At 43.7% G+C, this 13,047-nt stretch overlaps 2 protein-coding genes across 3 annotated transcripts; both read right to left on the reverse strand.

Moving 5' to 3' along the window:
- Positions 1-3,278: 3,278 nt before the first annotated feature.
- On the reverse strand, positions 3,279-5,789 carry lratd2b (LRAT domain containing 2b). The gene is made up of 2 exons (XM_037075700.1): positions 5,523-5,789; positions 3,279-5,212 (listed from the first exon to the last, which is right to left on the reverse strand). The coding sequence occupies exons 1-2, from the start codon at positions 5,571-5,573 to the stop codon at positions 4,193-4,195; spliced, it is 1,071 nt and encodes a 356-aa protein (XP_036931595.1). The 5' UTR covers positions 5,574-5,789; the 3' UTR covers positions 3,279-4,192.
- A 3,273-nt stretch (positions 5,790-9,062) lies between these two features.
- nsmce2 (NSE2 (MMS21) homolog, SMC5-SMC6 complex SUMO ligase) lies at positions 9,063-12,992 on the reverse strand. 2 transcript variants are annotated; one of them, XM_037075126.1, is made up of 6 exons: positions 12,589-12,992; positions 11,770-11,882; positions 11,345-11,498; positions 10,232-10,323; positions 9,887-9,993; positions 9,063-9,427 (listed from the first exon to the last, which is right to left on the reverse strand). In XM_037075126.1, exons 1-6 carry the CDS (start codon positions 12,701-12,703, stop codon positions 9,316-9,318), a joined length of 693 nt encoding a protein of 230 aa, XP_036931021.1. In that variant the 5' UTR covers positions 12,704-12,992; the 3' UTR covers positions 9,063-9,315. The 2 variants fall into 2 exon arrangements, with proteins under 2 accessions (XP_036931021.1, XP_036931022.1); XM_037075127.1 differs by lacking the exon at positions 12,589-12,992 and adding an exon at positions 12,320-12,479.
- Positions 12,993-13,047: the final 55 nt, after the last annotated feature.

The following is a 13,047-nucleotide window of genomic DNA, read 5'->3' on the forward strand; positions in this document are numbered from 1 at the left end:
GGGGGTCCACTATGAATTATTAACCCAGTGCAAGTAGGCGAAGCCCGAAGCCTCAGTGAAATGAGAAAAAAACAGAGCTGTCCGCGTTGCAGGCGCTGCGGATCAATACCTGTTAATGAATGCAGTGTAGCTAATTTCGGAGGTACATTCTGGAGCTTCATTAAGCTCTCCAAACACAGGCATAAACACGACCCAGGCTGGTGGGCAGGGAAAATGGCCTGACAAACAAACGAAACCCCACCCAGCCCCTGTGGCCTACTGCAGATGTTTTTGTAAATGAGGAAACAAATCAACCCTTTTTTTTTTTTTTCTGATTTACTGTTAACATGACCTGAGAGTGGCCCGGTTTCATATTGCAAACTTTCATTTAAAACTCTTCCAAAAACAAATTGAGACACTCTACATGGCACCACTAATCGAGGGCTGGTGTAATCTCAGTCATCTGATCTCCTAGCTTATCTTCCAAGTGCACTCTCCCCCCCCCCACCAGCCATTCATACATCCCATTCTTTACTGGTTAAAGTGAAATCCCATCGATTGGCAAAAAAAAAACCCAAAAAACTCAGCGGTTCAGAGATGTTGTCAGAGTGGGAGAAAGTAGCAAAAAGCTGGCAATCTAATAAAAAAAGACCCTGAGGTGAGATTCATGTTTTAAATAGTCAAGCACGTAACCTGAAATTGTCAAACGTCGTCAAACTATCCGTCTTCGAGCTACACTGGCGTTTGTCCCACATGGATAACATCTCGCGGTGGCTTGAGGCCACGTCTAAAATACACTCCCACTTCCTGCAGGCCTGTCAGATACAATCTCCTCATGAGCACGCTCATCTGAAGTTCAGACATGTTTGTGCGGGGGAGGAAGTTTTCCTGCAGATAATGACATTTTGTAAACATGGGGTTGGTTTGATTTGAGCTCTGGCTTGTCCCCAACTTCTGCAATGTTGCCAGTTTTTGCCGGAGGGGTGCTGGCTTTCCTCCAGTCCTCCACGGGAAACGTGACAGACTGCGTGGCCAAAAGGGCTGCGATGAGCGAGGTAATGTGTCAAACCGAAAGCTTCCCCTGGTTTCACGCGTTTAGCATCTTGTTAAAGGGCGGTATTGAAACAGGTCACTCTCACCAGTCACACTTAAGTGGTTACAGATCACACTGGAGGCCTTTTACTGAAGTCATCTGAGCTTCATCGGGGATCCACGATGGCTCGGCTGTCTTGTGCCATCGGCCTGAATGTAAATTGATGTAATTTCTGTGTAGAAAAGCTAAATTAAAGACACCCTGAGGATTTTCTTTTCCTACAATTAGGAGCACTGTGGAGCAATGTTTTTTAGTGACTGACGTGTTTATTTACACCATGCATGTAGTCAGTTTCACACTGTCCTGCTGACTAGGAACCAATGGCGATACCGAGCGAAGAAGCGCCACATTGTGTCAATAAAAGAAATTTTAAAAGGTGCAATATGTCAGAATCGGCCACCTGTTGAATTGGAATAGGGGGCAGAGCATCACTGGAGTAGTGCAGGAGCTGGTTGTCCGGACTGGGAGCACCAGCACAGGGACTTTGGATCGGGATGGTCCAAGGCTAGCTGGTTAGCACGCCAAGTTCAACAAATATCCCTGTGACGCAACATCCAAAATGTCATTCCCTTCACATTCTGTTGATTGTTTCATGCAACTTTTGAATGTTTTTAACTAAAATTCTAACATATTACACCTTGAAATAATTTCATAGTCTTTAATGAGGAAGACAGTGTGTTCAGCATGTTCGCTGGATGTATTTTGGGAATAAATTAAAGGTACAAAAAACATTAAAACTTGAAATCAACAAACAGCAGAAAAATATAAGAATATTCAGACCAGTTCTGCTGATGGCTGTCCATTTCCACAGTGCATGGCGCACTGTTATGTACACAGAGATCACAGAAAACCCACACACTTGTACAGAGGAAATCAAACTGGCCATAGTATTGTGATGCAATTGTAACTGTTTGTAGCTTTGTCACGCATGATGAGAAATGCGAGCCAATATTCACAATTACACAACTCTACTGACAGCTGCTTTAACATCATGTGCTTCGCCCCCGACTCTGAATTCTGTTGGCGCCACGAAAATATGACTGATCATCATAAATATGCATCACTCACTCACACACACACACACACACACACGCACACACACACACACAATTTATATTTCATCACTGTGGCAGACCACAGAGGATTGAAGAAATGCTAATATGTCCGGCAGCTTTCTTATTTGGTGCCGGTGCTGATGATGATCCTGCTTTTGGGTCCAGTGGGACCTTACCTGCAGCTAAATGACTACAGCATTATCTTCATGCAAATATTACCAGAGGAAAACAAACCGGCGAGGTAGCTCATCTTCTGACTGGCTATGGGGGAGTCATCAGCTTCCTCTGAAATGCAGACGGAAAAAAAAAACAAAAAAAAAACCCAACAACACACACACAAGATGTCTAGCAGTTCAAAACAACCTCAGAGTCAGTTGTAATTTCCGTTGCAGCCTCAGTATGTGAAGGTACTGTAAAGTGACTCACAGGCTTTTATTGTTTGGGACACTGGCATTTAGATGTGTCACAGGTCTCTCAGCTTTTGGATCCATTTCCTGTTCTATTCTTATTTATAGTTGACTCTTGCCGCCCGTTTCTCCATCACAATTTCAGTCTCATCAAAATCACATCGCCTTTTAATTCTATCCCATGCATGTTTTCATCACGTCTCACGCTGCATCTTTATAGAAAATACACTGGAATGACATTCAGATTGAGCCCGTTTGCGAGTGCGCGCAAACAAAAACGGCACCTTTCGCCAAAATGCTATGTATGTTGCAATTCCAAATGTGAGAGGAGAACGTTCTTAGCCTGCGGGCGACAGCTTTCCAAAGTGACTTATCTTTAGTGGGCAGAGGTGTAAACAAAGCAGAAATGGCCGGCACAGTTGGAACACCACTCAACACAGCTGATGTTTTAAGTAGTTTCAGGAGAGCTGCCGCCGCACTGAAGCCAATATTGAGATCAAAACCGGCAGCATTAGCAGCTTTAACTGTAGGGCAGCCAGCACTTTTCATCAGACAACAAACAAAAAGCTGGGACCTTACAGGGGCAACAGGTAGAGCCGCGGCTCCTCCGGGGTGAAATGGGTTTGTAGCTGCTTTCAAACACTGTGCAGCGCAAAACAATGCAGAGGCTTGGTAAGAATGCAGAATAACATCTCTTACTACTTTTCCTGAGATTCTTCAGTTAAAAGAAAAAAAAAATTACCCTTTACTGTTCAAATATATATTTATTTCCTTATTCCGTCATACAAACATCTTTTTTTTCTTTTCTTCTCCAAAAAAATAAAACTGTTTAAACGGATGAATCAATACAAGTGCACTGCCATAGCCGTGAACAGCGTCCACAAGGTAGTCAGAGAGTGGGCAAAGCTTTGTGGTGATGGGATATAGAGCAACAGAAACGGGGGGGGGGGGGGGGGGGTGTTAAAGGTTGGCACACAACAACAGCAACAAGTCGTCTCTCTTCCACTCTGTATTGATCTCCAGCACCTGAGTTGTACGAGGAGCGGGCGCTTTCAGCACTCTCGACAGGTACAAGTACATTGGAGAGGTTTTGCTCCTCTGTGCAAAAGATTCATTGGATTAGAAAAAAAAAAAAAAAAAGATAATTATGGGCAATTAAATTCTGACTTCATCCCCAAATGATTAGACTGCAGGTGCAGCTCCGATGCAAATGTATCCGTCAAAACAAGTCACTTCACCTCAGGTTGGTTGTGTGGAAACAGTTTTTTTTTTCCTTAGAAAGAGGAGAGGAAATCACCCAGTGTGCAATTCTCACTTGATTCTGAGGCAAATCAACTTGTGGTAATTTAGTTTGAACCCTTGGGAGCTGCTTTGCTAATTCACCCAGACACACCAGTGTCACCCCAGATGTCAGGGCTTTTCCTCTCATTTTGGAGCGAAAAAAAAAAAGGATTTTTTTTCTTCGGGTGAATTTTAACTCCCTCTGAAGATACACTTTTGTTTGCAGAGTGGCACATGTGCACAGGCCCACAGCTAAGCTCTGACAGGAGAGATACACTCTCCCTCAACACACGCTCTGTTCTTCAACAAGAAAAAGAAAAAGAGGCCATTTTCCACTTAACATCTTTTTCTGTGCCAGACGACCAGAGAATGCACAATCAGTTGACAAAATGATCCTCTTTGATTTCGTGTGTTGCGTTCAGGTGGTTGGCCAGCTCTTGCATCACGGCATCTTTGCCAATCTGATCGTTCCTCCTCTTTTCCATGATCACATCCTCCAGGCTCTGAAACTCCAGGACGTGACTCTTCTTCTCCGAGAAGAGCAATTTTAACCTGTACGGCTGCTTTCCTATCCGGATCTCCCCGCCGATTTTGAACTCCCGCTTGCCAAAGCGGCACCAAGCGGCGAAGCACTCCGAGTTCCTCCAGTACAGCTCTCTGTCCCTCGACCCGACGTGGTCCAGGGCGTTGCGCACAATCACCTCCGGCGGGAGCGCACGGTACCTGTAGAGGCCGTTCACTATCCTGCCCTTTTTGCCCTGGCTCACGTCGGTGAGAAAGTTGTTCTTTATCTCAGCCCTGTGCAGGTGCACCACCTGGAAGTCCCCGACATACACGGCCCAGTGCGGGTACTGTCCCGTGGCCACAAACTCCAGCAGGTCTCCGGGTCTGCACTTGTTCAGGAGGCTCTCGGCGGACTGCGTGGCGGCCCCGGTGCTCCTCTCGTAAACACACTCGTCTCGGTAGTGGATCGCGCAGTCCAGCTCGTCCTGCGGGTCGAAGGGCTTCTCATCGTGACTCACCGCGTTGTTGACGGACGAGAAGTGGCCCAAATTGTCGTCCTGGTCGTCGTCGCCGTCGTCGTTGGAGAAGATGTAAGAGACGCCGATCCGGGGCCCGTCGTCGTCCGGGTCGAACCCATTTGGGTCCGACGTTGGCACCTCTGCGTAATTCAAATGCGTCAGCTTCTCCACCTGGTTCCCCATAAAGGTGAAAGGTGGATGGAGGATAAGGCTGAGCACACAAACAGGATCCACCTGTTCTTGGCGCACTCGCTTCGCCGGGAGGAGGCGCGGGGGCTGCGCGGCGTCTGAACTAAATCCAAAGCGGCGAAGACGGGCACCAGTAATCCATGTCCAGCTGTGCGTCCTCCAGAGATGAGCGCCACCTGCGCCGACCTGTGCGGAGATAAGCACAAGACAGCAGCTTAAACGGCGAAGTCAGGAGGCGATCTGATCTGCGAGTCAAACTATTACGCGCAGTTTACATTCCCAACAGGTGTGTCAGGTCGCACCTGTTGGCTCAGTTTACTCTCCATAAAATTTTTTTAAAAAACCCTCTGTCATGTCCACTTTTTAAGCCGCCTCAGCCTCTGACGCATCACCTACACTCCCTCCGTCATGTTAGCCTCACTCGGCCCTTCTCCACAACAACTCCGGCCCATTTTCTTCAGCTTAATCCACAGTAAAAACTCTTTGACGGACTCACCTGCAGTTCAGCTCCTGGCAGCAGCTCTCTCTCTCTCACACACACACACATACACACACTCACACACAAACACACACACGCACACACTCATTCACACACCCACTCCTGTTGTCACATCAGTAGAAACGAGCAGGAGTGTCTGGCACGCTGCTGCTCCTGCCTGTTAGGTGAGCTGCGTGCGGCTTCGCTCTGCTCCACAGACAGTCTGTAGTATGAGCCGCTGTGCTGGCTGTGGCAGCGAAACTCAGCCAGGATCCAGCAAGAGCGCGGGGAGGTGTTGTCTTTTAAAGCGACAGTGCGCCTTTTTCTTTCTTTCTTTCTTTCTTTCTTTTTTTTTTTTGTCTCCTTCACACATCCCGTCTCCACTTCACTTCAAATAAGTAGAGGGGAAAAAAATTAGCAGGGGTGTTTCAGCGTAAGTTTATTTCAAGGGGCTTGTTAAAGTTAAATACTGCAATTAATCTATTGTCATCAGCACAGTTTAGCAGGGCCGGATTCAATGATTCAAAGATTGCACGTCAATAACAATTATTATTCATTTAGTTAGTTCTGTATTTACAGTATAAGTATATATATATATATATATATATATATATATATATATATATATATATATATATATATATATATATATATATATATATATATATATATATAGTGGTGTGGCGATGATGTACTTTTGCAGGCTCGCCTGGAGATTAGCATCGCGCTGGTTCCCTCAACAAAAAGTCTGTTGGGTTTTTCATTAACTTAAACATCACCATCGCTAAATGTCTTACTACATAATTATTATACACTTTTCTGTAACCTGATCAATCTACAATTTGTAATGTTAAAGGGTTAGATGCTTAGTATACTATGGGCTTAAAAACAATAAATTATATATTTTTTTCACCATAGCTCTTACTGTGGAGAAGTGGAATGCTATACAGAAACATATTTTTAAAAAAGACTAGATCTTCGTAACACACACACACACACACACACACACACACACACACACACACACACACACACACACACAGAGTTCAATCCACATGTAATTGATAGTAACTTTTCAAAGGGGGAGAATGATCCTAAATGGTCAAAAACATGCAGCATGGAGTATACAGTATCTCTGTTATACATCCATGAACAAAAGCAGCTTTCATCCAATTCTACAAAAGATGAGCCCATAAAAAAGTTTGAGACATTATAAAAACATCAGAGCTTTCATGAACAGAGAGCAGCAGACACATCCTAGAGTATCTGTGGGTGAGCAGAAATACATCCCTGAAGATGAAGGTTCAAAACTACAATATGTGTACAGTCCTGACTTTGGTTTACATCAGGGTATGTGACCATAACTAAATGTGTGCTGCTCAGTGTACCTGTCAATTATTTCATCATGTCTATATGCTGAGAAATTTGGGTGCCATGACAAAATGAGGCTTACAAGTGAAATCAGCTTATTAAGTAAAATCTTACATTATCCCTGTACTGTATGTACACATGTAATCTGGGGATTAGGGTCATAAAGACCTGAAAAACACGACCTTGTGGGACTAAATGCTATTTACTGGCTTTCTTCGTCCTCACAAACACAAACTGCCCCACCGCAATTAGTTTATTCGATAAAAATGTTGTGCCAAACTGAGGGCAGTGTGCCTCTGAACTGGAGGTTGCGTCATAAACAACCAAACGTAGCTTAATACCATCAAATCAAAGCTGACTCGAGTAATATGTTTATTTCTGTATGTTAACTTTTCACTGGATTTTGCCTCCAAACCTCTTGAGTTATAAAGATCTACACATCTCTAAAGCAAGTATTGATCATGCACCCAGTAAACTCACATCTGGTACAGCAGTGTTGGACATTTTTTTTTTGTTCCTACACTGTTCACTGTGCTGTCAGTAAAGTTGTGGCACCACTTCTGGTCTTTAACAACTTACCTCTAAACGGTTAAGGAAATTGACTAAGTACATTCATTCAACTACTCTACATAAGCACAATTTTATAGGCACCTCTTTTTACTCGAGTACTTCCAATCTCTCCACTCTACTTTTACTTAATTACACATTGTATTTTCTCACTTCGCTATGTTTACTCAGTGACTTCAGTTGGCCTTTGCCGTTACCTCGCAGTATGTGGCCCTGCTATGTTTACTTGATCTGAATACGTGTTCCGCCTCTGACTCGACAGGAAGTTTATTGAGGTCATGTGGGCAACCTCACAGTGCAGACGATCTCCTTGACAACTCTACAGAAGTGTGTCAACAGCGCAAGCAACCAGACTACTTTTTTGTTGGGAGTGTCAAACTGAGTTTAGCCCCCAAAAGCGGCGGGTGAGAGTCATGACACCTGGATGGGCTCAGAATTTCAGAGTGCCCGTCTTATCTGTTCTCCTCCCTCTCCATCCAGCTCTGGCGCCGCCCCAGCCAATCCTCCTGCACCAGGAAGTGAGACTGTGTTCACTTTGAGCCAAAGGTAAAATCCTCCTTGCGCAAGCCAGATATTGAGGCTTACGGCGTCTCAGGCAGCCATTACAACCTCCTTCTCGGAGCTTTGCGACAGATGAATGTGAATTCCAGATCAAACATAACCAAAAGAAAGCAAACATATTTAGGGAATTGATTAGATTTTTTCCTCCCTCGGCGCTGCATGTCTCCACGATACTGGGATTGAATTTCTGAGGGTGTTTACAGCCCTGCACCCATCCAAAGAAAACAGCTTAAATGGCTCTGCCTGCGATACGCTGGATGCAATGCTTGTGTGTGCACTTTCCTGCAAATTGAACTGTTGTTGTGAAATTACCTGTGACTTAACATGTTGTGCAGTAAACAGGATTAGATTTACCGAATGGTTGTTCAAACTGAGGCAGAGTGGCGAATGAATGAGTCAACACTGCCGCGATCATTTGTTGCCACTTAATATCTTCATAGGCGAAATGCTCTTAGTGCTGCGTGACGCACTGTTTGGAGGGAAACAGCAATTAGAGATTTAAAAAAAAAAAAATGCCTGATGCAAGGTTATTAAAAGATTAGCTTCACCTAGCTTCATCTCAACGCGGCCTTTGTTTGTTTCTCTTTGGAACAAAGACCCTTCACAGGGAGTGAGAGCAGGCAGGAAGGGAGAGATTTAATCACATAAGTGCATTCCCGCTGATGTTCAAGAATGGGGTGTTAATGGTTCACTGACAGTACTAAAATCTGAGAAAGTTCTTTGGCATCTCCAGCATCCCACTTCAATGATGTCTTATTTTTAAAAATGCAGGATCATAATTCACTAAAGAGTTCAACATTTCCAATATCTATTCAAGTACACATGCTCGCTAACCTGAAAAAAAACAACTAAAATGAGCACTTCCTGTATGCATAATTGCCAATAGTAGGTACTTCAAATATCTGAGCATAAAACGTGTAATCCTGTGCTGTTCATTTCTTTCAAGTTTCAAGTTTCTAGCTGTGCAGACTACAATCCTGAGGCCTCCTGCAGACACTGCTCTCTTGTGGTTCTGTCAAATTACTGCAACACTCTAAATTACAAATGCAAGTCTGGTGGTGATTATTTGTGAGAAAGTATGCAGATTTTATTTATATCAAACAAGACTGGAGGACATAAAAATCACTTCCTCAATTCGTATTTAACTGGAAATCAGAGTTCCCATGTGGTACAAAACTCTCACTCTCAGGCATTCAGAAAACAACTTGAGTTCTGATTTATAACAACACTCTCAAACAAAAAATCCTCTCTTAATATACAGATAATAACCAAGGCACAGGATGTAGGATCAACAGTTCAGTGGATAAAAGCACTACGTCCAGTTGCCCTGTCTCTTTTGGGTCTGGATTTTCCTCCTCAGCACCTGGTCGGGGATCAGATCTGCCTCTTTCACATCGGTGTTTCCACAGCCCACCACAGGACAGCTAGAGAACAGAGAGACGGAGGGGAAATTAACAGGTTTAAAGAGCAACAAAACATACAAATATACAGTAGACATTAACACAAATCAAAATCAAGTCAAAAACATCCCAGCATTGATCCTCTGATGATCAGCATTTCATCAGTCACACACCTAATCAGAGAGAGGAGAGCCCTCATGGGTGTTGCTGCTGTATCTGTTATGTGCAAGGTGTGCTCGGTGACCACAGACAGGAATCAAGACGAAAGGCAAGGTTCTCTGACAACCACATAGACCTGCGCTGGGATTTCATCAGTGTTCCTCGAGGACCAGCCACATTTAATTTTATTCCAACATCAAAGCAGGATAATAAAGAAAATGTGAATTAAGGCAGACTGCTGCTCCCAGGCCAGCCAGCCGACTTGTTTACCGCTGTAAAACCTGACTCAACTTTCTAACAGCTCTCTGAGGGCGAGTGTCTTACCGGCATTTCTTTTTCTGGCTGTGTTTTGTTTTGATCAGGTTCTGTATGGCTCCTTCATCATAGTTGTGGTTGCACTTCTTATTCTTCACTGGGTTCACCATTTCCACCTTGAATGCAGATTCACAGCAGGGTGTTACAAAATGAAATTCAGAGATCAAAAAGACAACTTCGCTGCTAGAAAAACCTAATCAAGGGACTATTCTTCATTTTGCTCATAGCTAATTGTCAAAAAAATGGGTCGGGACGTAATAAGATGGAAATGTCTTGAGTTAAAAATAAAAAAAAAAAAACATTCAATGTGATCACATGAATTGCTGTGAAGTTGAATAAGCAGGAGTGGTCTACCTGTGTGAGTGGGCAGGTGAAGTTGACTTGGCTCTGAGTAACAGCGATGTCCTCATCGAGCTCCTCCATGTTCTCCGCTGGCTCTTGGTTGGCTGAAAATATAACATACATACACACAGGGTGCTTCCAAATCTCCAATCACAGTAATACATGATGAACTGGGTCGATGACAAGATGGCAGGAGAATAACAAGCAACCAAGGACATGGACTTGGCGGATACATGTCCCCCTTAGGTGTTCATATATTCAGAGCTAATCCTGCCTGTCATTAAATGCGAAAAAATAAGCCATGAAAGATTTGATGTTTTCAAATGTTTTCCACCACTTCACAAACTCTTACTTTAGCATAAAACACACGCGCGCACACACACACACACACACACAGCTACATGCATTCATAGTGAAACACACAGCCTCAAGAGCAGATGCACATTCAGTTACCGACATGCACACACACAAAACTCTCACCCACCCACACATAAACCGAAATCTCCGCTTTTTTAAGCCCACGTACAAAGTTTACAACATCTACCACGGATGTCCTTGCACGGCTACAACGATCAAAAAGTCCAAGGCCATCTGTGCTTATAGGGTATTAAAAGAAAACTCTAGGTGTAATCTTCATGTCGCAACATTTACAATACAAGGTGATCTCGTATCATCGCTTCAGCTTCACACTTTAAAAGATGCTTCCACACACGATGCAGCTATGTGGAAATGAGCCAGACTGGGACAACTAAATTGGTGCAGCAGCAGTTAAACTCAAAATGTCTTCAGAGAGCAAAAATATATGGCATCGTCTGTGTGCAGCCACCTTTTTAATAGGGGTGGAATAAGGACAACAATTAAAAAGCAGCAAATAACAGCCACAGGGTGGCCGACAAACACAATTATCCAACAGTAAACAATGCCGACTCTGGTGCGCTTGTTTGAAATTAAGCTAATTATCTTGAATAAGGACACGTCCCGAGATTACTCCTTCTCCATGGCTGAGAGGCTCTCCTGCAGGCACAGCTATTATCAAAGGCTATTATAAGTTCTGAATACATTGAATTGAGTCAAGCAGTACATCAATTCAGACTGTTTTTCCTATCTTTTCTCTGCCCGCCCTACCTTGACTGAGAGAGTTCTGGATGCTCTCCTTGAACGCGACAACCTTCTGGTGATTCTGAAGCTCTGCGTCAGAGAGCCGGGCGACTCTCTCTGCAAACTGCTCCTTCACTTTGGCAGACAGGCTGAACATGGCCTCTGGCTGCTGGGGATTAACCTACAGAAATTGAATGGAGGTTAGGCTTATTCTACTGCCTACACAATTAGAGTCTATCTCAGTTGTTTCCATGACATTTCAAACTAACATCTTGACATTAGGACTCAACACTCAAGAAAAACTGGGAGTACCCAGCAGGAGCCACTGTGAGCCCTTTTTGCACATGTAAGTCCTCACCCCAGGGAAACATCTTGAAGCTGACCTGTTTGGGTAGTACACGGGCAAAGGATGTTTTCACTTCATGTGATTCGACGGTGTAGGTTGCCCTTACCTCCGCTGTGACTTGTTGCACCACCTCAACAAAGTAGTTAATCTCCCGGTCCAGCTTGGCACACTCCAGAATCATGGCCTCCATCTCTTTGATGCCAGGGTTCATGTTGTTATCTGTAACGGGACAGTACACACAGTGAATTCAAAAGTGTTGAGATCCTTTAATTGAGTGAAAGTGGCAATACCATAGTTTTTACTGCGTAACTGTGTTGCATTACTTGTATAAATAAATGATGTACTAAAGACAGATTTATGCACATGCAGTCCTAATCAAAAGTACAAGTACTCCTTATGCAGACTGATCCCTGCAGGTATAATACTTACCCTTGTCGTTCATATATTAACACCTAAACAGTAAAAGTTGGTCAAATGTATTAATCACTGTTGCGGTTGCTCAAAGTGAAGCTAATTTAAACTAATTTTTATCATTATGCCTGGTTTAATTTATGCCAATGCATTCATTGTATTCCATTGTCATGGAGTTGGTTTGCTGACACATTTCAAGCAACTATAATCTTCAAACGTACTAAAGTAAAAAGTAATATACTTTCCTTTCAAGTCGCAAGGGATGGAAATACCCACTGCCTCAGCAGTGTACTGCACATGTGTAAATACAACCACCTAGTTACATACACCTACTTAATGGAATCGTTATGCATGTATTGATTCATCAGCATCACCAAAGGGAGCATGAGTTCTGGGAACATCTCCATTTGTTGAGGCGTTAAATGTGACCCCAAAATTAAATAGTGATGCAAAATAAAACAGCAAAGCGAACGAGTGCGATAGGCAAGTTGCTAGGAGTGCTTGTTATATTTACCCTGAGCTTCCGCCAGGTCCATAGCTACATCTGTCACTATATCCATTCCCGTCCCGATGTCCACCTGACATGACTTCAGACTCGACAGCGTCCCGTGAACCGCGCTCAGAGACATTACGATGTGTATGTTTTATCGCCTGAGACCCTAAACACAACACACATCACCTAAAGTGAACCTAACTGACGTTACGTTAGCCTAGCCTGCTAACATTGCCCGCTTGTTAGCTTATCTAGCTGACCGTCGAGCTACTGTATAAATGCGAAGTAGCAGTGTTTTATCTGTGTCCGTTGTTTCTCAATGCTGTGTTGATAACAGCTAAAAGTAAAATACATGAAAATAGACACAGCAGACAGTAAACACGCGCGAAAAGACTACAACACCGACAGTTGCTATGGCTAAGGTCTGACTTCCGGGGATGTTTTTTTTTTTCAAAGTAAAAGCCTTTTTAACAAACGAGC

Source organism: Acanthopagrus latus, chromosome 17 (assembly GCF_904848185.1).
Source record: "Acanthopagrus latus isolate v.2019 chromosome 17, fAcaLat1.1, whole genome shotgun sequence".
NCBI lineage: Eukaryota > Metazoa > Chordata > Actinopteri > Spariformes > Sparidae > Acanthopagrus > Acanthopagrus latus.